The 24,935-nt window shown below is 38.0% G+C and overlaps 1 protein-coding gene across 1 annotated transcript in view; it reads left to right on the forward strand.

The window, feature by feature from the left end:
- Positions 1–1,482: 1,482 nt before the first annotated feature.
- KLHL20 (kelch like family member 20) overlaps positions 1,483–24,935 on the forward strand; it is an 80,746-nt gene continuing 57,293 nt past the window's right edge. Inside the window, exons 1-3 of the mRNA XM_007165341.3 lie at positions 1,483–1,619; positions 2,538–2,601; positions 17,177–17,750. Of these exons, the coding sequence (XP_007165403.1) occupies positions 2,579–2,601; positions 17,177–17,750 (597 nt within the window). The 5' untranslated portion in view covers positions 1,483–1,619; positions 2,538–2,578. The remainder of the gene's footprint in view (positions 1,620–2,537; positions 2,602–17,176; positions 17,751–24,935) is intronic.

The raw sequence follows: 24,935 nt of genomic DNA on the forward strand, positions 1-24,935 counted from the left end.
CAGTCTCTCTGTTCTACCATCCTTTTTGTCTAGCTTCATTCTCCTCTGCCTTCCCTCATAATTGCAAAACGGTTGTGGTGCTTCCAGGTGTCTCATCCAGGCACAACAATGGCCAAAGGGAAAAGATGATATTTCTTCCTGCATCTCTTCTAAAAATGCTAGGAAATCTTACCCCACAGTCCCCATTAGATTTCCTCTGATTTCTCATTAGTCTGTATTGGTCATTTGTATGGAGATGGTTTAGACCAATTACTCATAATGAAAAAGTTGTTCGAAAGTCAACCATCATAACCACATAAATGATCACTAGAGCTTCAGGATGGTGTCTATCTTGTTCACAACTGTATTTCCAAAGCCTAGCATGGTATTTGGCATGCAATAAGTGCTCAGTTGAGTCCATTTAAAGAAAGAGGAGAGAAAACTGACATTTGTTGAGTGCCTACTAAGTGCCAGACACACATGATCTTCATTATAATTTACTTCTCTCAACAATTGTATAAAAAGAGTATTATTTCCCTTTTACACAAAAGAAACTAATGCCTAAGTGATTAAGAAATTTGACCAAGATCACAAATCTGGTGAATCACAGGACTAGGATTTGAAACTATCGGTGTCTGGATCTAAAGACCATGCATGTCCCACTACAAGCTAATTAACAAAATGCATTCTTTCCCTTTCAGACACAACTGCAAAAATCTGTGTAGATTCCATGTGAAGAACAGCTAAAGAAAATCTGGTTACGTTCATGCTCAGCCTATAATAGTTATCAGGAAACCAGCAACAGTCTTTCACTGATATTACTGAAATTGTATCCCCCACCCTATCACTTGTTTGTTTTCTAAACATATAGTGAAAATTAGGTGGCTGTGTGCTATGGGAAAATCAGGCAAAGGACAAACTGACAAAAGTTTTTTTTTTTTTTTTTTTTCTCAGTAATACTGAAGTGAGTTCAGAGAAGTGTTTGGTGAAGTGTCTCTTGTAGAATACTAAGTGAAAGAGAAGCTGACATAGCCTTAAAATCCTGAGTAAAACCCTGGTGTCTTGAAAGCTAAATTGGGAAATCTGGGACCTAATAGATATATGGGGCCTAATAGATATATGCCGACTGCATGTACGCATGTGTCAATCATTCAATCCACGATTAGGGAAAAGATTGTGCCAACAGGAAACGCGCCAGCTACAAATAAATCAAAATTCCTGGCTTTCCGTGACTCGTTCCATCTTTCTATTGGCTTCTGATGGGGAAAACAAAGAAGAAAGAAGCCTTCAGTATTCAAATACTGCCAGTTCAGCGGTGAACTAGCACAGTGGTCACCGTCGGGATACAAGGACCTGGTAACGAGGACTGGCAGTCTTTGAAGGGACCTAAGCCCTCAACAAAGGGCGCATCTACTTCCTTATCCGCGCCGGAACCTCTTGGCAGAGTACGTGGGTTCCAGAGGGAACGATTTAGAAACAGGACCACTTCCTGCTGCTGAAGTGGGGCGGAGGGTGCGGAGGAAATAGGCCCGAGGAGCGGCATCCTCCTTGCGCTACCCGAGGCAGAGAAGAGGCCAGAGAGGAGGCGGCGGGCGGAGGAGGCAAAGGAGCCTACTGCAGAGAAGAAAGTGTCGGAGCCGGTAGGTTAGCAGCCTTAGAGCAGGGGACAGTGGACAGCACCCAGAACTCGCTTTGCAAATCTGTGGTCCCAAGTTGCCGAGCTGCCCATTGGGTGAGGGCCGTGCGTCTCCCGCCGCCTGTCATTCGGCACCAGGAAGGGGCTGTTAGGGGACTGGGGCTGGGCCTTGCGGGGCACCAGACTGCGCTCGAGCTGGCTGACAGCCCTACCCCGGAGCCAGGGAAGGCGCTGGGCCGTTCTGTCTGAGGGCGTGGGGTTCCGCACCCTGGACAACTTCCCTAGACAGGGGCTGGAATTTGCGGGGAAGGAAGTGGATATCGTGAGTCCCACTTAACCCTCGGGACCTAGCGAAATCTTGCCAAGTGGGTGGTGGACATTGTTTCGGGAATTGAGGGAAGGGCTTGTAAAGAGAATGTTAGTCTGGAGCCATAGTTTCTCTACCCTGTTCTATCTGCTCGGGCTATCGAAAGTGGAGTTGTTTGTTTTTAAAGGCAAATGACTGCTCCTACTCCTGTCCCTTCGGGACAGCTTAACAGCTTTCAGATCCGTTGTTAAACCAGCGTGTTCCCTATCCGATCTATCATGTTAGTACTGCTACGGGTATCTGGTGAATACTCTGTAGATATACTTGATAGGTCAAAGTTAAATGTCTCCAAAGCACTTTTTGAAGAGAGACAAGACTAACCTAGCAGTCGGGACTATTTAGCGCACTTACCCTCACATTCACATATAATCTTTTTAGCATTCAGAGTAAAGTCATCTTAAAGGTACTAGGTAAGGGTTATGATTGTGCATCTGCAAAAGGCCTGTCGTGTAATAGGATATAAAATTCTTTATCACTGAACGAAATTATTGTATAGAGATTGTTATCGGAAAGATCAGAAATAGTTTTTAAGTTACTGCTTTTCTGTTGTCTTAGGTTCGGCTTTAGAGTGTGGTGAAGGGTACTTTTCATGTTGCATGGAAGGAAAGCCAATGCGCAGGTAGGCATTTAGGAAGAAAACCTTCGGTTTCACTAAATGCAATTCACATAATAATCCAGGGCTTCATTTAAAAAAATTTTAAACGCTTTCAAATCTTACCAAATTCTGCTTGTAACTAATGATTCTTGTTCTAAAATAAATCAAAAGTAGTATCAGGAATTAATAGCTTTTTAAATAGAGTAAGATATAAAACTTAAATTTCTAAAGAGTGCTGTGAGTTTTATGTAGTTAACACTTCAGTTTTCCTTTTTGCATGGTAATTTTTTGTGGTAATCACTAAGTGTACTGTGATACTATATGGGTTTATTATAGTCTTCAACCATAGAATGTAGAGGGTTCTGTTGCCATATAAGACTAATGATTGCTTATAATACACTGTACTGAATGTCTATGGTTTTGGTTATTTCATTGATGTTCATTGATACATTTGTTCTATTAATTAAAATAGCTGCATTGCAGGGAAGTTTGTTTGAGGACTAAAAAAGTTATTGGACATAACTTAGTCCATAGAAAAATAGAACGGTGTGTGGGAAAACATAGACAATTCTAACCCTAGAATTTAGAAATTTAGTAATGCTTTTTCTCAATCTGTTCCAACAAATAGGACTCAAATCCTTATTGAAAATCAGCCCACTTCTATTTCTTCATTTGTAAAACTCATTTTACATTTATTGAACTGTATTTAATCATTTTGTTTAACATCAAAGATAAATAGCTCGTTACATGGAGGATTACCGGACTGAATGTCAATATTATGACATAGTATGAGTGTGTTTCGTGTTTGGTAATTGCAATCATTGTTTCTTGTGTTGTGGTCATCCATGTACAATGCATGGTGTCAGTCTATTTATCTCTTGTAAAAATACAATACAGTGTGTGTGTGTGTGTGAAAAAAAAATGAAACAATTGTGAGTACAAAAAAAAATACTGTGTAATTTTTATCCTGAGTATAAACAAAAGTTCTCTTAGAGTATCCATTTCAAAATGATACTGTAAATACAAGTAAGTTGAGGGCTAAGTTTATTGCCAATAAACACTTTCATTAAAAACAAAACAAAACAACAACAAAAAAAAGATAAATAGCTCTGGTAGACCCTTTTAAGAGAAGAAGCATTTTGTGATGGGGGTATGACTTAGAACCAGGAGCAAGAACCAGAATATAAATGTTTTTTCCAAATCAATTATTGATTTTTTTGATTGCCCTTGACCTGTTCACCTTCTCTGTGCCCCAGTTTACTTCTGTAATGTATCTGACCAGGATATTGGGAATTAATGAATGCTTGCAAGTGCTTTGAGATCGCCAGATGAAAAGATGTTATGGATATAACAAATACCATTATCTTGTGTCTGACTCTAAAGTAGGAATAATATTTGACTGAAAGTACATGAAGAAATTAACAACACATATATTAAATGCTTCATCACTTCAACTTCTAACATGATTGCAAGAATCACTGATTGCTTGTCATCCTCAGCTGCCATAAATGTCGTATCTTATGTAATTGTTTAATATGAGCTTATTATTTTTTAAAAAGGGAAGGCACAGCATGAGAATGTTTTTGGTTTATCAGTAATTTCTGTATAAAATATTTGCTTAATCACTCATGCCTACCCTTTTTTTTTCTTGCTTTTTTAATATAATATTGCCAGTTGTTTAAACATGTTGGAGAATTCTGGTGCCGTTAATTGTTAAGTTACAGTTCTTTTTTTCATCACCATCACTTGGCCAGAGCCTGGCCTACCACTGCTCTCTGGTTTTACTTTTACCTGCTACCTATGTTAAGTCATGGTCACACTTCCCTACCCTTTCCTTATGGCTGTCATTCTTGCTGCTGCAACCCAGAAAGCAGTCTCTGGGAAGTAATGTTGGGTTTATACTTACCAGCTATTGGAGAAGCTTTGAATGAGAAATAACTGTTTATATTGAGATAATTTGAATACATGTTTGTTCTCACTACTAGAGTGTGAGCCCTTTGAGTGTCATATGTCTTCTGTATCTTTGTATCCCTGGCACCTAATGATCACTGAATAATTGTTTGAATGACTGAACAACTGAACAGTGTCTACAGACTTTTCCCATGAGGGGGGAAAAAACTATGAACAAGAAAAGATTGAAAATTGCTGTTAGGGTATTCCAATGCTTAATCATAAAGTTTTATGCAACTGATTGGCATTTTATTAGTAAAGCTTCATTGCATTCATTTATTTAACTACCTATTATGGGTAAATGCTACAAAATTTAAAAGATACGATATTCAATGAAAAGTAAGTCTCCCAATGCTGACCCTAGCTCCCAATTTTCCTCTCCAGAGGAACCACTTGAAAGCAGTTTCTTATGCATTCTTTCAGTATTGAAATACATATACAAACATATGTAGAATATCTCCCCTTTTTAAAAAACACTAATGTTTGCACATCATGCACAGTCTTCTGTATCTTTCTTTTTTCACTTCACACATTATCTTGTAGATATGACAAATACATAGACCCACCTTATTCTTTTTAATAGTTACATAGTATTTTATTATCTGTAGGTACCATAGTTAACCAGTCCCTTTGAGAGACATTTATTTCAAACGGTTTGCTGTTACAACCAGTTCTGCAGTGAATATCCTTGTATGTGGTTTTTGCCCAGTTGTGTAAGTATAGGATAAATTCTTAGATGTCAAATTGCCCAAAGAGTATGTGCATTTTAAGATTTTTGGTTAATATTAACAAATTCCTCTCCTTAGAGATTATACCAGTCTGAAGTCTCACCAACAGTGTGCCTGTCTCCCAAGATACTATTTTTTAATCATTGATTTAATTTAGAGATACTAAAACATTTTGCAATGTAATTCTTCCATCTTTCCTTAAATATACAAATAGGAAACTGAGCCTGATTTTATTAGGAATTGGTTTATTCACTCACCAAACATTTATATAGTACTGGTTCTATGCCTGTATACTGTACATATACAGATGAAGTGATGGAAAGACATGTAAACAGATACCATAATACAACATGAACAGGACTTTTTTTTTTTTTTTGGCTGCGTTGAGTCTTTGTTGCTGCACATGGGCTTTCTCTAGTTGCAGCGAGCGGGGGCTACTCTTCATTGTGATGCGTGGGCTTCTCATTGCGGTGGCTTCTCTTGTTGCGGAGCACAGGCTGTAGGCGAGTGGGCTTCGGTAGTTGTGGTGCACAGGCTCAGTAGTTGTGGCTCGTGGGCTCTAGAGCGCAGGCTCAGTAGTGTGGCACACGGGCTTGGTTGCTCCGTGGCATGTGGGATCTTCCCAGACCAGGAGGTCGAAACCGTGTCCCCTGCATTGGCAGGCGGATTCTTAACCACTGCGCCACCAGGGAAGTCCCATGAACAGCATTTTAATAGAGAGGTAAACCTCTGCTCTGTGGAGATGAGGAAAGCTTCACAGAGGTTGTGATATTTGAGCTGGATCTTTTAGAAAGGATAAGAATTTGCTTTCAAGAATGTACTTTAAAGGATAAGAATTAAAGAAGGGAGATAATAAAGCCATCATAAACAGAAGGAACAGCTGTGCCGAAAACACAAAAAGACACCAAAACCTGGAGGTGTATAAGATGTATGGAATGGTAAGTATGTCTGCAGTGTAGAGTATATGAGGGAGGAAGAAGGGGAAACAAGGGGAAAAAATCATGGAAAATGAGGCTACAACCATGGGAAAGAGTTCAACTTTACCCTTTAGGTATTTAAGAGCCAATGGATGTTGTTATACAAATCAGATTTGGTTTTGGGGCTGATATTTAAGAAGATAGGATGTAGACCAGAAAAAGGGAAGAAATAATGGCAAAAAAATACTAATTTAAAGGAGTTGTAGTAGTTTAGATGAAAGCTGATGAGGACCTGAAGTAGATCTATGGCAGTGCGGATTGAGAGAAGAGGATGGAATTAGGAGTTTGTTTAATAGTAAAATCAAAAGGATTTGGTGAATATAGAGTGAGGAAAAGGTAACAGTAAAAATGACTCCAAAGATCTTAGCTTGGGAAACTAGGTGCTGCCATAATGAGATCAAAAATACAGGAAGAGGAACAGGTTTTACTAAGCCAAGAATAGATTCTCTTTTGTATTCTTTAAGATTATTATGTCTAGGAAACAGCCAGCTAGAGATAGCCAGCGTGTAATTGGAATATGGATCTGGGGCAGAAGAACGGTTTGGGCTGGAGAGAAAAAAAAATTGTGAGTCATCAGTATGCAGAAAATTCTTGAAGTTGTAGGTGTGAATGAGGGTAGAACAGAAAAGGAGGATGCCAAAAGCAAAATCCTAGGGAGTACCAGGGGTGTTTAAGGTGGGGCCTAAGATGAAAACCCATTGAAGATTCATAAATGGGTAAGAAGCTTTAGGTTCTTTGGGTATTGTTTTATTTAATTGTATCTAGAGATTTTATTGATAACATTCACTCACGGTGAAGATCACAGATGAGCTCCTTGAGTTCAACATCAAAAGACAAATCCCATTCACATCTCTTGTCTTTAGAATTTCCAGTTTATTCTAGTTAGTCTAAAATGTATGCTTTAAAATAGTAGTATAAGGGGACTTCCCTAGTGGTGCAGTGGTTAAGAATCCAGGTGCCAATGCAGGGTACACGGGTTCGATCCCTGGTCTGGGAAGATCTCACATGCCATGGAGCAACTAAGCCCGTGTGCCACAACTACCGAACCCACATGCTGCAACTACTGAAGCCCGTGTGCCTAGAGCCCGTGCTCCGCAACAAGAGAAGCCACCGCAATGAGAAGCCCACACACCGCAATGAAGAGTAGCTCCCGCTTGCTGCAACTAGAGAAGGCCCGTGCGCAGCCATGAAGACCCAACTCAGCCAAAAAATTAATTAATTAATTTTAAAAAATAGTAATATAAGATACACCTGCTTGATTTGGCTCTTTCTCGGTGTGCCATGCCAAGTTGGCTTACTCAACACCTCTCCTTTCTTTCCTCCTTCTACTATATAGACACAGGAAAAAAAATATTATACTTGATATCTTTAATATTCTTTGCATTTTGGGTTGGCTTTGTAACACAGTGCCGCCAATGAAATGTCAGTGCAAGTTGCTGAGAGGTATCCTAGGGAGACTTGCTTTCCTGACATAAAGGGAACCAGCTTGTTTCCATGGCCAATTGCCCTTTCTCCATCTTACCTTGATTGCTGGGCCAAGGCACCCAATGCTGACCCTCATTTCATCCAATAAACAGTGATGCCTTAAGGCTGAAGTATTCATGACCTACTTTCAGATTAAGGAATTAACCGCCTGGCTTTCTGGTATGGTAGGGAATGTACTGCCTAGTGGATGCTCTTCTAATAAGCCTCACTGGCACCTTGAGATGTTATTTCTGTTTTAAGGATTTGTATGCTCAGATCTCTAGCTCTCCCTATTCATGTGTGTTTAGGACTTTAAATGAGGGTCAGCTCAGCTGAATCTTTTAAGAGCAGGCTGCTAATTTCCAAATTAAAACAAATGTTTGAAGTATAAAGGGAGAGATGCTCATTTGGTAGATAAGGAGCACAATTCCAAACTAAGGAAAGATTCTGCAGGTCTTTGGACTAAGAGATAAAACTTGATTATAAATGCTTTAGAAGGCTATGTTTTTCTGAACTTTTTATTGTGCTTGATTTCAAATTATCATAGCCACTTATAGAAAACGACTCTTTCCTCAATTAAGACTATTACTTTTGAAGTAGATCTGAGGAACGAGTGCCATGATAGCTATGAAATTTAAGTTGACTCAAATATTTTAGGTATGTGGAAATGCTGTTATTAAATGTACTTAAGGAGGTACTAAAGTTGTAGCATTCCCTTAGTAAACATGAAGAATATTTAAGATATTTTATTTGTCCTTTGGTTTATGTTTCCTACATGCATGACTTGATTTTTCTATCATTCGAGATATCAATATTCATGGGAATGACCCATCCATTTATCTAGCCTGCATTTCCTTGACCTCCTAAATTCTTGGGACTTTTACCTTCACTCACTTCAAAAATTCATTTCCTACTATCACTCAGAAAATCTCTCTCTGAAACCGTTTTAAGTCCTAATAACTTGTTTTCTGACCATAACCTCTTGAATGCCCATTCCAGCTGCTCTTTGACCTAATCATAATCAACATGCTTTTGTCTCTTTTGTTTTTACACAGTTTACTCCTGCAACCACTTCAACCATTTTCTAGCCACCACTCCCTCAACTCCCGAGTTTGTCCATGGCGTTTACCCATTCTAGATTAAGGCAGGCATTTATATTCTGTAATTTGGGCTGTTGATTACTGCTGGATAAAACCAGCCACAGGGAATTCATGCTACTGTATTCAGAGTCTTTAATATCATTCGGGCCAACAGTGTCATCCAACAGTATTTCTATGATTCCCTAATCAATGCTTACTCATTCTCCACAGTAGCTATTTCACATCCTTATCCATTCTTCTCATAATCCTCTTAACACTCCTTTCAGTGGCAGCAAGTGACCTGCTCCCCCAACTCCCAACTTCACAGAAAAAAGAGGCCATCAGGTATGAACTTCCTCAAGCTCCTGACACCTCCTTACCCAAAAATAAATGTATGTTTCCACACTATGTTTCTTCCCACTGCCTTACTCTGACCTCTTATGGTGAGCCCTTCTTCCTTTTGTCTAAGATCCATTCTTCTGTATTTTGTTTCTAAATACTCCCACTTTTCAAGAATTTTGCTCCATCATTTATTCTCTCCCTCTTTACATATATTTTAAAACTTCTCCCTCCTTCTGGTTCTTTGCATCAATATATAATCATTTTCCAGTTATTACTCTCTTTAAACAGACATAGTAGTTTATGTCTCTTTTCACAGCCAAGCTTCTTTCTAGAAATACTGTATACCCACTGTCTCTCTCTTCACCTTCATTGATGACTGCCATTGACTACCTCAGGTGTTTTTTTTTTTTTTTTTTTTTAATATTTTATTTATTTATTTATTTATGGCTGTGTTGGGTCTTCGTTTCTGTGTGAGGGCTTTCTCCAGTTGCGGAGAGCGGGGGCCACTCTTCATCGCGGTGCGCAGGCCTCTCACTATCGCGGCCTCTCTTGTTGCGGAGCACAGGCTCCAGACGCGCAGGCTCAGTAATTGTGGCTCACGGGCCCAGTCGCTCCGCGGCATGTGGGATCTTCCCAGACAAGGGCTGGAACCCGTGTCCCCTGCATTGGCAGGCAGATTCTCAACCACTGCGCCACCAGGGAAGCCCGACTACCTCAGGTTTTAACTGAAAGTTTAGGGATAATGAAGGAGGCCATAAAGGTTTGGCCATTCATTATTTTCTCACTGGCTGTTTCTCTCCTTAAATCACAACCTGCCACCAGTTTTAATCAGTCTCTGTTTCTTTTCCTTTCTAATTCTCTTTCTCCCCCTGAAACTTTCTCCCTTTGAAATTACTGTTACTTTATTATACTGAGTAGTTTAGTTCTCTTTGTTACAATCTTGCTACCTCTAGAACAGAGGTTAAAAAACAAAATCCTCATATATCTTATAGGTAGTTCATATAAGTACATGGCATAGTTTCACATAAGAAAGAGTGGTGGGGACTGTGGTGAACTAAGATTCCAAGCCCTCCTAATGATATTCAAATTCAATTTAAATTTCAAAACAAACCAAAAAATACTGCAGACGAAGTACATCTAATGGTCTTTATCATCCCAAGGGGCTCTCACCTTGCGTTTTATATTTAAAAGGCCCAAATAGATGTTTTCTTAAAAGCACCATCTGTCTCTGAAATAAACATTGCCCTTTCCCACAGAATGTGAAAGAATAATTGAAACAAATTTTAATAGCAGCTTTTTCCTTCCAATTATATGTAGAAATTCAAATATAGTAATTAGTTTTTTTGGTTTTTTTTTTTTAGCTACGTCGGGTCTTCGTTGTGGCACGCCGGCTTCTCTCTAGTTGTGGCATGCAGGTTTTCTCTCTACTTGTGGTGTGTGGGCTCCAGGGCATGTGGGCTCTGTAGGTTGCGGCCCCCGGGCTCTCTTGTCGAGGCGTGAGAGCTCAGTAGTTGTGGCGCGTGGGCTTAGTTGCGCCGCGGCATATGGAATCTTTGTTCCCCGACCAGGGATCGAACCTGGGTCCCCTGCATTGGAAGGCAGATTCTTTACCACTGGACCACCAGGGAAGTCCCTACAGTTTCTTAAAATGATTTCATACATAATGTCTGATTTTTTAGATTTATTGACATTTTGGTAAATGTGAATCCTTCTTGTTTTATTTCATTTTGTATGTTTGACAAGACTTCGCTCTTACTTTTTTTCTTTCCGTTATAGCTACATTTTGAATCATTACTTTCTCCACGTTGTTGTTTCCTTTCAACTTAGGTCAACATAGTCTCTTTGTAAAAACCAACATTTTCCGCTAATAAAGAAATTTTATTTATTGGTCAAATTTATTAGCCAGTTATTAGTCAAATTTTAATTTGTGTTAAAATAACCTGCTTGCTAAATGCAGACTCTGGAACTACACCCCCAGAGATATTGATTCTCTAGCCCCTCTTAAGAATCTGTGCTTTTACCAAGCACCCCCGCATAGCTGGTGTTAGAGAAACAGTATTTCAGCCTAACAGGAACTGGGCAGTCAGCCATGAAGAAAGAGTATCTAGTCTTCTAACAACATTTTTACTTCATTTGAAAGAAAAGGCACAAATTCAAACCATAATTCTAAATCTATCAGTACCATATTTAGAAAATCTGATAATAATGGAGCAAGAACCTCTATATACAGGAGTAGTTGGCCAGTCAAAGCAAGGGCAATTTTCTGTATTAAAGTTGGTTAGTAAATTTAGAACATGTGGCTAATTTTACTGTTTCACATTTTAACTACTGTGTTTTGGGTATCAGAAAGTTTGGGGCTGAAAGTAACATAAAGTTTCTTGACTCAAACTGGCTTAATCGATATGGACATCTTTTATTTACATAACGAGAAGGCCATAGGTAGTGTGAGCTCCAGGGCTGGTCGATGCATGGCCTGATAGTACCTTCTTGGACCCAAGTTCTTTCTGTGTCTCCAGTATAGCCTCTTCCCTATCAGCTTCATCTTGACCTAAAATTGCAAGAGAATTTGGGATTCATCCTTAAAGCTGGGGACATGGTCAGCTTCCTGTGAAGTACATGGCTGGTAGAAAGAAGTAAGATTTTGTTAAGGTTTGAGAGAGTTGATGGTAAAATATGCCATTAATAGACTTTATCTTGAAGTTATGTTTTTCATAACCACTTAATGAATACAAAATCTGCTAAACTGATTGGCAGATTTTATACCCTTTTGGTTTTAGAAAGACTGATTCTTTCCTAGAATTGGCAGTCCTTTCCCCCCCCTTTTTTTTAACATCTTTATTGGAGTATAATTGCTTTACAATGGTGTGTTAGTTTCTGCTTTATAACAAAGTGAATCAGCTATACATATACATATATCCCCATGTCTCCTCCCTCTTGGTGCTGGGAAAACTGGACAGCTACATGTAAAAGAATGAAATTAGAACACTCCCTAACACCATACACAAAAATAAACTCCAGGGCTTCCCTGGTGGCGCAGTGGTTGAGAATCTGCCTGCTAATGCAGGGGACACGGGTTCGAGCCCTGGCCTGGGAAGATCCCACATGCCGCAGAGCGGCTGGGCCCGTGAGCCACAACTGCTGAGCCTGCGCGTCTGGAGCCTGTGCTCCGCAACGAGAGAGGCCCGCGCATCGCGATGAAGAGTGGCCCCCGCTTGCCACAACTGGAGAAAGCCCTCGCACAGAAACGAAGACCCAACACAGCCAAAATCAATCAATCAATCAATCAATCAAACATACGCATCTGATTCAAGATCCTCATTAAAAAAAAAAAAAAAAAACTCCAAATGAATTAAAGACCTAAATGTAAGACCAGACACTATAAAACTCTTAGAGGAAAACAGAGGAAGCACACTCTATGACATAAATCACAGCAAGATCCTTTTTGACCCACCTCCTAGAGAAATGGAAATAAAAACAAAAATAAACAAATGGGACCAAATGAAACTTAAAAGCTTTTGCACAGCAAAGGAAAACATAAACAACGTGAAAAGACAACGCTCAGAATGGGAGAAAATATTTGCAAATGAAGCAATTGGCAGTCCTTTTGTGGGAGAAGGCAAAAGCTCTATTTGGTCTCCTTAGTTTGTTAACTGTGGATAGAGTCCAGAATAATCCTTCCACTTAGCTCCTTCAGCCCTAAAACATATGTAAATTAGTCTTGAAAATTAAGTTAATAAAAATGTTATTTGAGTTCAATTTCTTTATGTATATACTATATATATATATATATATATATATATATATATATATATATTTGTAATGTCGTTAGTTTACTATTGGGATAGAAGAGCAAATAATTTCAGATCCTCTGGTTTCTCCAGATGAATTTTCACTTGGACAATCAGGCTTGCTCCCCCAAGCCTTTAATTAAAACCTTTCCTAATCAAAAAAAAAAAAAAAACACACAAAAAACAAAAACAAGAAAGCAAATGAAGTTATTTACAAAATAGAAATTGACTCACAAACATAGAAAACAAACTTACAGTTACCAAAGCGTATAGTGGGGGGGGGTATAAATTAGGAGTTTAAGATTAACATATACACAGTATAAAATAGATAAACAATAAGGACATACTGTATAGCACAGGGAAATATATTCAATATCTTGTAATAACCTATAATGGGAAACAATCTGAAAAAACATATATATATATATATATATATATACATATATATTCATATATGTATGTATAACTGAATCACTTTGCTCTACACCTGAAACTAACAACATTGTAAATTAACCATACTTCAATTTTTAAAAAGTGGTTAAAAAAAATAGCTTTCCTAGGGTTCTTTCCTCTTGCTGGGGAGCAGTTCACACTTTAGTTTATCACCCCACCCCTCAAATCATTAGAGTACTTAATCCATCAGACTCCAAACAAAGAAGTTGTGAATATAGATGTGACAAGGTATGAACACAACCTATTTCTGGGACACTTACTATAACTTCCCCTCAAAGATGCCCAGAAAAATGTACCGGGATGTATGGGGTGGGGTGGTGGGTGGAGAAAAAACAAACCATTTCTGCCAGTAGAACCCTTTGGATGTGATGAGACTGTTGGAGGATGTGGGCTTAGATTTTTTTTAAGTAAACATTTACAAAAACAAATAGCAGAACCACAGAAGAAATAACTTAATGTATAGAATTAAATATAACGTCTAGAATTAAATTGCTAGAATTAAATACAACTTCTCAGAAGATTTAAAATGAGGCACCCCTTATAGTCTCGGTGACCCTTGTTCTTGCTCCTTCTCATTCTCCTAAAAGAGCAGCGTAGTCCAGCCATGTGGCAGCGTGCTTGCCTTTTCTCCCTTCTAAGAACAACAACCACGTAAACCAGATTGCCAGGATCATTTCCGTTTCAAATGCTCCATCTAGTTGACCAAAACAGTTCAGGATAAAGCACTGACTTTGGAGTCAGAGGACCTACATTCAGACAAATCCCAACACTGTCATTTTCCTTGTGAGGTAAGTGTAGTTATCCCCACAATTACAAATGATGAACTTGACGATCAGAGAAGTTCAGTAATTTGCCCAAGATTATACCTAGTAAATGATGCAGCTAAGGTTTGAATCTGTGTTTGCCTGGCTACAAACTGGGCATTCTTTCAAGAGAACCGCACAAGAAAGTTTGGAGGGTATAGTTTATTTTGGCAGGAAGAAAAGCTGAATTTATTTGACAGCTATTTAATGAGCACTGGATCCACATGTTGAAGGATAGCATTGAGTAAAAGAGAACAGAGGCCTTGTTTTCATGGAGCTTATGTTCTGGTTGGGAGAGAAAGCCAATACATTATATCAGGAGGTAATTATTTAAGAAGAAAAATTAAGCACAGTAAAGGGTATAGGGTAGTAGAAGTAAGAGATGCTGTTTCATATAAGGTGGTCTGATAAGTTGACATTTGAACAGAAATCTGAAAGAAATAAGGGAATGAGCTCTGCAGATATTTGGGGAAGAACCTTTCAGGAAGAAGGATTAAGGCTCTGAAGCAAGAGAGGCCTTGGCATGTCCCAGAAATAGCAAGGAAGTCTGTGTGACTAGAGAACCATGATTAAGGGGAAAGTGGGAGATGAATTCAGAGAGTTAGCCAGGGGAGGAGTCATATAGAAGTTCGTAAACGCTATAGGCTTTGTTTTTTGCTACTGATATGAGTGTTTAAAGGATTTTGAGCAGAGGAATGGTATAGTCTGACTTTTCTAAAGGATCATTTTGATTGTTTAGAGAAGAGAATATAAATCAGCAAAGGTGGAAGCAAGCAGACCACTTATGAGGCTATTATCATATAAAGAAGTGTGAGGATACCCTGAATTAGGGTGGGACTAGTGGAAAGGTAGAGAAATGGTTGGATTCTAGGTATTATTTGGAGGTAGAATGACAGAATTTGCTGATGGATTGGGTTTGAGGGTTTGTGGAAGGGAAGGGGCTCCAAGATTATTGGCCTGGGACTTCCCTAGTGGCGCAGTGGTTAAGAATCTGCCTGTCAATGCAGGGGACACAGGTTCGAGCCCTGGTCCGGGAAGATCCCACATGCTGCGGAGCAACTAAGCCTGCAGACCACAACTACTGAGACCACGTGCCACAACTACTGAAGCCCGCGTGCCTAGAGCCTGTGCTCCACAACAAAGAGTGGCCCCTGCTCGACACAACTAGAGAAAGCCTATGTGCAGCAACGAAGACCCAATGCAGCCAAAAATAAATTAATCAATTAATTAATTTTTTTAAAAAAAGATTTTTGGCCTGAGCAGCTGGAACAATGAAACTGCCTTTTACTGATCTGGGGAAGACTAGAGGAGAGACATATACTTGGACAAAAGTAGAGAGTCAAGGAATCAGTTTTAGGTATATCATTAAGATAAATTGAGTTTGAGTGATGGTGGGACATTCGTATGGATCCAAATTCGGGATTTATCCAGGTAGGAGTTAAGAATCCTTTAGCCATTCACATATGGGTGATGGGAACCATGAGATTAAGTGCACTTCCCCAAGAATGTGTATAGAGAGAAGATAAAACAGAACTTTTGAGAATGACCACATTTAAGAGAATTCCTTCCAAGTTTGCAAACCAGACAGTTGATAAGAATAGAGAAATTACCGATTCTTGAAAGTCAGAATCTATACAATCTAATACAATCATAAGTGTTTTTATTTGCATACTGTTTTTTTTTTAAAAAAAGTAGATATGTAGAAATTAGCTTCCATATTGTACTTAGGTGAAATAAAAAATTGTTTATGTCTGAGTTCAACAGTACCATCTGTGTACATAATTAAGGTCACAACAAAAACTCTTTAATTTCAACATACAATGTCAGTATTATAATGGAAAATTTTTAAATGGTCTTGTCTTTAATGGTGGTTCTTTTTTAAAGCTTGAGTGTACCACTGTTAACCACGTGATTTATTATTTCAGCATCTACTACAAACGAGACCATTAAGTACTGTGGCTAAAAGCTTTTTTGCTTGTTTACATGGGTGGTAAAAATTATCCCTTAACTACTCAGTTTTATGTTTCAGTTTTAAATTGTCAAGCATAAACAGTGCTGTTTCTACCAGATGTCAGGAATTATGAACAGTTTGTACTATAGAATACAGTTACCTGTAGGCTGAGGCCAAGCATAGAAATACTGAATTATAAGTACTTGGGGAAAACAGGTTGCTGCTGAAGAAAGGAAGAGCTAAGTGTAGTTTCTTCTTCCTAAAATGTCCTTTTAGATTCTCCTCTCCTTCCCTGGGGATTCTGTGAACACTCTAGTGTTTTACCATACTGTCGGTTTTGTCAGTGCTACAGCTTTAGGGGTAGTAAACTGATACTGTCTCTTGCAGGCCAGTATTAGACTATCTCAGTACAGTCATAGATGACTAGTTTCTGAGACTCATATGAGTCAGAAGACTGCTTAGTAAGTAGAGAATCAGAAACAGAAGTATAACGATCTGAAGCATGTGTGTAGGATATTTCACCTAAGCTCTGGAAAAACGCAATGTAATATTCCTACTTCACACACACAAAAATATATACCTTTGTAATAACCTGATAGCTTATGCCAGTCAGGTCTATGTTCCAGTATAAACAAATAACTATAGATTTTGCCTTTCTGAACCACATTTTTTATCCTGGTTGCCCCCTTTCTGGCTATTCATGTGTTTCTCCTTCTAGATAATTAGGTTCCCCGATTGCCTCTTTATATTTCTTTGAATTTTCCTCAGTCCATAGCAAAATGCTTTGTAAAATATAAGAACTAGTAAATATTTGTTAAAAGCATAGTTATCATCTTAATTGAGGGGCATAGATTCTCTTTTTTCTCCATGTTGATAGATACAGTGTGATGATTATGAAAACCCAAATATCTTAGTTCTAATTATTTGTCAATAATTTAAGTTTGTGGCATTTACCTAGTAAGTTAGCACCTGAATTTCTACATACAAAATACATGTGAAATGCAGGAATGAGCTTCTAAAAATATTGCCATCTTCTCTTCTCTCTCCCACCCCCATCTCTGTAGGTGTACCAACATTCGACCAGGAGAGACTGGAATGGATGTAACAAGCCGCTGCACCCTTGGAGACCCCAACAAACTGCCAGAAGGGGTTCCCCAACCTGCCCGCATGCCCTATATCTCAGACAAGCACCCTCGACAAACCTTGGAAGTGATTAACCTTCTGAGAAAGCACCGGGAGCTGTGTGATGTGGTGCTAGTTGTGGGCGCTAAGAAGATATATGCCCATCGAGTCATTTTGTCAGCCTGTAGTCCCTACTTCCGAGCTATGTTTACAGGAGAATTGGCAGAGAGCCGTCAGACAGAAGTTGTGATCCGAGACATAGATGAGAGGGCTATGGAACTACTGATAGACTTTGCATATACCTCCCAGATAACTGTGGAAGAGGGCAATGTTCAGACCCTTCTGCCAGCTGCTTGCCTCCTTCAGCTGGCAGAAATACAGGAAGCCTGTTGTGAATTCTTAAAGAGACAATTAGATCCTTCTAACTGCCTGGGCATTCGGGCTTTTGCTGACACACATTCATGTCGTGAGTTGCTAAGGATAGCAGACAAGTTCACTCAACATAACTTTCAAGAGGTGAGTTGTACTTGGTGGTTTGATGCATTCACAATGTATTTGTCAGGAGAACAATATGGGTTCACTATTCTGCTAACATATACCTGTTTAGGTATTTACTGCTAATTCTAACTCATAATATCAAAGAAATGTTATAAATACTAAGCCTGGTTTTTATTTTAAAGGACAATTTTGTGTTCTGTTAGCAAAACTAAAGTTTTCAGGGATTGATTTCCCTAGACATATTCATAAAAGGCTAATTTATAAGCCAGAATACAGTTTATTACTGATAGGATACTTGGTATTGGTCATTTTTATAAAGCACTTCCTTCCTGATTATATGATTGTTCAGCAGAATAAACTGTAGATTAGAGATTATTTGAACTAATAATCAGAAAAATGAAATTGGATGTTATTAGAAGGATATTTTTATTAAACCTGTTATTTTTCATTTATTCATTCATTTAATAAGTATTTGTAAAGCTACTATACTTCAGCCACTGTGCTTGGGAACAAAGGCTACAGTAATGAACAAGATGCCTAGGGTGTCTGTTCTAGTGGAAATTATAATCTAGCAGGGAAGATAGCCATTGAATTCATAATTACATAAATAAATAATTACAGTTAATGGGTGCTACAGAGAAGAAGCCCTGGATGATTTAACAGTGTATTCCAGAGAGATTTAACTTTGGTTCTGGAACAGTTCATACAAGATTCTGAAACATGAAGCGTAACAAGTTCAAGGAACTGAAAGAAACCCAGTGAGATCCAGAGGGCAAAAGGGAGGATGTAACATAATGATTTTACAGAAAGAATAGAGCCAGATCACAATGGAGTTAATAGACATGTTAAGAATTTGAAATGTAATCTTAAGACCAATAGAAAACCATTAAAAGGGCTTTCCTGGTGGTGCAGTGGTTAAGAATCCGCCTGCCAATGCAGGAGACATGGGTTCGAGCCCTGGTCTGGGAAGATCCCACATGCTGTGGAGCAACTAAGCCTGTGCACCACAACTACTTAACCTGTGCTCTAGAGCCCTGAGCCACAACTACTGAAGCCCGCACGCCTAGAGCCCATGCTCTGCAACAAGAGAAGCCACTGCAGTGAGAAACCTGAACACCACACGAAGAGTAACCCCTGCTCGCCGCAACTAGAGAAAGCCCACGCACAGCAACGAAGACCCAACGCAGCCAAAAATAAATAAATAAATAAATTTATTTTAGAAAAGAAAACCATTAAAGGGTTTTAAGCAAAGGAAAGACATGGTTCATTTTATTCCTTAATACTACTCTTCTGTCCAACAGGATAACTTCCAATGGATCAAAGATTTAAAAAATACAAAGTGAAACCATGAAAATAGTAGCAGATGACATGAAACAATTCCTTTATAATCTTGAAATGAAGAAGGCCTTTGTAATTGACTAACCCAGAAAGCATAGAAGAAAATATTGATAGATTTGACTATATAAAAATTAAAAATTTCTGCATGGTAAAACAAAACAATATCAAGACAAAAATCAAAGACAAACTGGGGGAAAATATTTTCAATTCATATTACAGACGATATATCCTTAATACATCAAGAGCTCCTATTGGTCAATAACCTAGACCAGTGACCTAACAGAAAAATGGGCAGTAAACAAGAAGTTCAGATTGCCCTTAAACATATGAAAATCTGCTCAAGTTTGTTCATAATAACTGAAAAACGAATTAAAACTATACCACAGTACTATTTTTTATCTATCAGATTACAAATTTGTAATCTATCAGATTGCAAGTATCCAGAAGTTTGATTACACACCCTGTTGACAAGACCATGGAGAAATATCTACACTGCTAGTGTAAGTATAAATTGATATAACTCCTCTGTAAGGAAATTGGGCAGTATATCAAAATTACACACTTTTTGTTCACACTCTTTGACTCGGCAATCTCATTTCTGGGAATCTGTACTAGAAATGAAATGGAGAGGGGAACAATTTGAGGAGGTAAAATCATGGGTTCCATTTTAGATATATTCAGTTTGAAATGCCTGTGAGATAGCTAAATAGAGACACTGAGCAGCTCACTGTTGATATGCATCTGTATCTTAGAAAAGAGGTTAGGCTGAGATTAAAATTTAGGAGTCATCAACATAGTAATGAAGTCATAATAATTAAACTATGGCTTAACCCTTTTTAGGCAGGATATAACCCTGAAGCCATAAAAGAAAATTGATATATTTGTATATAAATTTAAAACTTTTTTATATTTTATATAAATATAAAACTTTTTTACAAAAAGCACCATAAACAAGGTTAAAAAAATCAATGCCAATGAGATCACCTAGTAGGAAGAGAGAAGAGAAAAGCCCTAAAATTTTTCCAAATATTGAAGGATGATTAGTGAAAAAGCAACTGACAAAGGAAGCTGGGAATAACTAGCGTAGAGAAAGGAGGAAAACCAGCAACGTGGGGGTCATGAAATGCAAAGGAAGGGATTGATTAAGGAGGATACACACACACACACACACACACACACACATACACATACACATACACATACACACACACACATACATACAGTTGGCTTTCCATATTTGCTGGTTCTGCATTCACAGATTCAACCAACTGTGGATCAAAAATTTGAAAAAAAATTCCATAAAGTTCCCAAAGATAATGTTTGAATTTGTCAGGTGCTGGCAACTATTTACATAACATTTACATTGTATTAGGTATTATAAGTTAACCTAGAGATGATTTAAAGTATATGGGAGGATTGTGTAGGTTATTATGCAAATACTGTGCCATTTTATATGCGTCTTGAGCATCCATGAATTTTGGTATCCTGGGGGCACAGGGGAGTGGGGTGGAGGGCAATCCTGGAATCAATCCTCCTCAGATACCAATGGATAACTATTTATGCTGGAACAGCCAGGTAGTTTCCAAAATTTAATATTAGAATCATTGGCTTTAAGAAATATTAAAACAGGGGCTTCCCTGGTGGCGCAGTGGTTAAGAATCCGCCTGCCAATGCAGGGGACACGGGTTTGAGCCCTGGTCCCGGAAGATCCCACATGCCACGGAGCAGCTGGGCCCGTGAGCCACAATTACTGAGCCTGCGCGTCTGGAGCCTGTGCTCCGCAACAAGAGAGGCCGCGATAGTGAGAGGCCCATGCACTGCAATGAAGAGTGGCCCCCACTTGCCACAACTGGAGAAAGCCCTCGCACAGAAACGAAGACCCAACACAGCCATAAATAAATAAATAAATAAATAATTTACAAAAAAAAATATTAAAACAATACAAACAGTTTGGAACTAAAGAAGGAATAGATCAGTGGCGCTGAGAAGGGTCCAGAAGTAGATGTTTCAAGTCAGTGGAGGAAAGTAAAATTGTTTAATATGTGTCTTTAGTAAAACTGGTGATTTGGGGAAAAAATAAATTCTTTAAACAGATGGAATTCCCAACTGATAAATAAATTAAACCTAAAAAATTAAATTCTAAAAGTACTAGAAGAAAGCATTAGTAGGCTGGGGGTAAAAATGGCCTTTCTAAGCAGGATATAATCCAGAAGCCATATAGAAAGATTGATAAATTTGATTGCATAAAAATTAAATATTGTTCATAGCAACAGTAACAACCAATAAAGCACCATAAACTAAGTTAAGTAATGCCAAACTCAGAAAACCTATTTTGCACATATGTGTCAGAAAAAAACACTAATTCCCATTAAGACTCATACAAATTCAAATACAAATGAGAAAAACCATAAAAAATACATTAGAAAAATAGGCAAAGGATATGAATAAGTGATGTGTAAAAAAGATATTCAGGTGTAAAATAAACATGAAAGGATACTCACCATTACACATAACTAAAGAAACATACATCAAAACATTTCTTAACCTATCAGGTTGGAAAAATAATTTTTAAACTTTATTTGAAAAAAATTCAAATGTATAAAAAATTGTGGGAAAAAGAAAACTTTCACGTACCCTTTACCAAGATTCACCACTTGTTAACATTTTGCCACATTTTCTCTATCATTTTGTCCTTATTATATAAATATTTTTCTTTCAACAATTTGAGAGTATACTGCATACATCATATTCCTTTACCCCTGAATGCTTCAATGTGTATAATCCCTTATTGGTCGTATCATTTGCAAATATTTTCTCCCATTCAGTAGGTTGTCTTTTTGTTTTGTCGATGGTTTCCTTTGCCATGCAAAGGCTTTTAAGTGTAATTAGGTCCCATGTGTTTATTTTTGCTTTTATTTCCTTTACTTTAGGAGACACATCCAAAAAAATATTGCTGCAATTGTGTCAAAGAGTGTTCTGCCTGTGTTTTCCTCTAGGAGTTTCATAGTATCTGGTCTTACATTTAGGTCTTTAATCCATTTTGAGGGGGTTTTAAAAAATTTTTTTCAAAAGCAGTGAGCTTAATTCATAGTATTATTCATAGAACTTTTGTGGGGGGGGGGTTGTTTATTTTTCTAATTTTTATTGAAATATAGTTGACTTACAATGTTGTGTTAGTTTCAGATGTACAGTAAAATGATTCAGTTACTATTCTTTTTTACATTCTCTTCCATTGTAAGTTATTACAAGATATTGAGTATAGTTTCCTGTGCTAGACAGTAGGTCCTTGTTGGTTATCTATTTTATATACAGTAGTATGTTTATTTGAATCCCAAACTCCTAATTCATTTTGAGTTTATTTTTCTATATGGTGTTAGAGAATGTTCTAATTCTCTTTTATGTAGCTGTCCAGTCTTCCCAGCACCACTTATTGAAGAGACTGTCTTTTCTCCATTGTATATTCTTGCCTCCTTTGTTGTAGATTAATTGACTATAATGGTGTGGGTTTATATCTGGCCTTTCTGGCCTGTCCCATTGATCTATGTGTCTGTTTTTGTGCAAGTATCATACTGTTTTGATTACTGTAGCTCTGTAGGAGAATCTGAAGTCAGGGAGCATGATTCCTCCAGCTCTGTTCTTTTTTCTCCAGATTGTTTTGGCTATTCGGGGTCTTTTGTGTTCCCATACAAATTTTTAAATTATTTGTTCTGGTTCTGTGAAAAATGCCATTGGTCATTTGATAGGGGTTGCATTGAATCTGTAGATTACCTTGGGTAGTGTGGTAATTTTAACAATATTGATTCTTCCAATCCAAGAACACAGTATATCTTTCCATCTGTTTGTGTTGTGTTCAGTTTCTTTCATCAGCATCTTACAGTTTTCAGAGTACAGGTCTTCTGCCTTCTCAGGTAGGTTTATTACTAGGTATTTTATTCTTTTCAATGTGATGATAAATGGGATTGTTTCCTTAATTCCTCCTTCTGATACTTCATGTTAGTGGACAGAAATGCAACAGATTTTTGTATATTAATTTTGTACCTGCAACTTTACCAAATTCTTTGATGAGTTCTAGTAGTTTTCTTGAGGCATCTTTAGGATTTTCTATGTATAGTATCATGTCATCTGCAAACAATGACAGTTTTACTTCTTCCTTTCCAATTTGGGTTCCATTTATTTCTTTTTCTTCTCTGATTGCTGTGGCAAGGACTTCCAAAACTATGTTGAATAAAAGTGGTGAGAGACTTCCTTGGTGGCACAGTGGTTAAGAATCTGTCTGCCACTGCAGGGGACACGGTTTGATCCCTGGTCCAGGAAGATCCCACATGCCACAGAGCAACTAAGCCCACTACTAAGCAACTAAGTTGCACCACAACTACTGAGCCTGCGCTCTAGAGCCCACGTGCCACAAGTACTGAAGCCTGCGTGCCTAGAGCCCGTGCTCTGCAACAAGAGAAGCCACCGCAATGAGAAGCCTGTGCACCACAATGAAGAGTAGCTGCTGCTCGCCACAACTAGAGAAAAGCCCATGCAGCAATGAAGACCCAACGCAGCCCAAAAATATAAATTAAAAAAGTGGTGAGAGAGGGCATCCTTGTCTTGTTCCTGATCTTAGAGGAAACGCTTTCAGCTTTTCACCATTGAGGATGCTGTTAGCTGTGGGTTTCTCATATATGTAGCCTTTATTATACTGAAGTATGTTCCCTCTATGCCCACTTTCTGGAGAGTTTTTATTTTATCATAAATCGATGTTGAATTTTATCAAAAGCTTTTTCTGCATCTTTTGAGATGATTGTATGGTTTTTACTCTTCAGTTTGTTAACATGGTGTATCACATTAATTTGCAGATATTTAAAAATCCTTGCATCCCTAGGATAAATCTCACTTGATCATGGTGTATGATCCTTTTAATGTACTGTTGGATTCAGTTCGCTAGTATTATTTTGTTGAGGATTTTTGCATCTGTGTTCATCAGTGATATTGGCCTGTAATTTTCTTTTTGTGTGTGATATCTTTGTCTGGTTTTGGTGTCAGGCATCAGCCATCAGGTATGATGGCTTCATAGAAGAGTTTAGAAGTGTTCTTTCCTCTGCAATTTTTTGGAATAGGATAGGTGTTAAGTCATCTCTAAATGTTTGGTAGAATTCACCTGTGAAGCTCTTTGGTCCTTGACTTTTGTTTGTTGGGAGATTTTAAATTACTGATTCAATTTCAGTACTGTTTCAATTTCTGTTTCTTCCTGGTTCAGTCTTGGGAGATCGTACCTTTCTAAGAATTTGTCCACTTCTTCTAGGTTGTGCATTTTATTGGCATAGAGTCGTTCATAGTAGTCTCCATGATCCTTTGTATTTCTGTGGTGTCAGCTCTAACTTCTCCTTTTTCATTTCGGATTTTATTGACTTGGGCCCTCTCCCTTTTTTTCTTTCTCTCTCTCTCTCTCTCTTTTTTAATTGAAGTGTAGTTGATTAACAATGTTGTATTAGTTTCTGGTGTACAGCAAAGTGATTCAGTCTATATATATATATATATATCAATTTTATATATCTGTATATTCAGTTCTTTATGAGATTCCCTTTCATTTTGGTTATTACAAGATACTGAATATAGTTCCCTGTGCTATACCATAGCACCTTGTTGTTTATCTAGTTTATATATAGTAGGGTATATCTGTTAATTCCAAACTCCTAATTTATCCCTTCCCCATCCTTTCCACTTTGGTAACCGTAAATTTGTTTCCTATGTCTGTGAGTCTGTTTCTATTTTGTAAATAAGTTCATTTGTATCATTTTTTTAGATTCCACATATAAGTGATATCATATAATATTTGTCTTTGTCTGGCTTACTTCACTTAATATGATAATCTCTAGA

Source organism: Balaenoptera acutorostrata, chromosome 1 (genome assembly GCF_949987535.1).
Source record: "Balaenoptera acutorostrata chromosome 1, mBalAcu1.1, whole genome shotgun sequence".
Taxonomy (NCBI): domain Eukaryota; kingdom Metazoa; phylum Chordata; class Mammalia; order Artiodactyla; family Balaenopteridae; genus Balaenoptera; species Balaenoptera acutorostrata.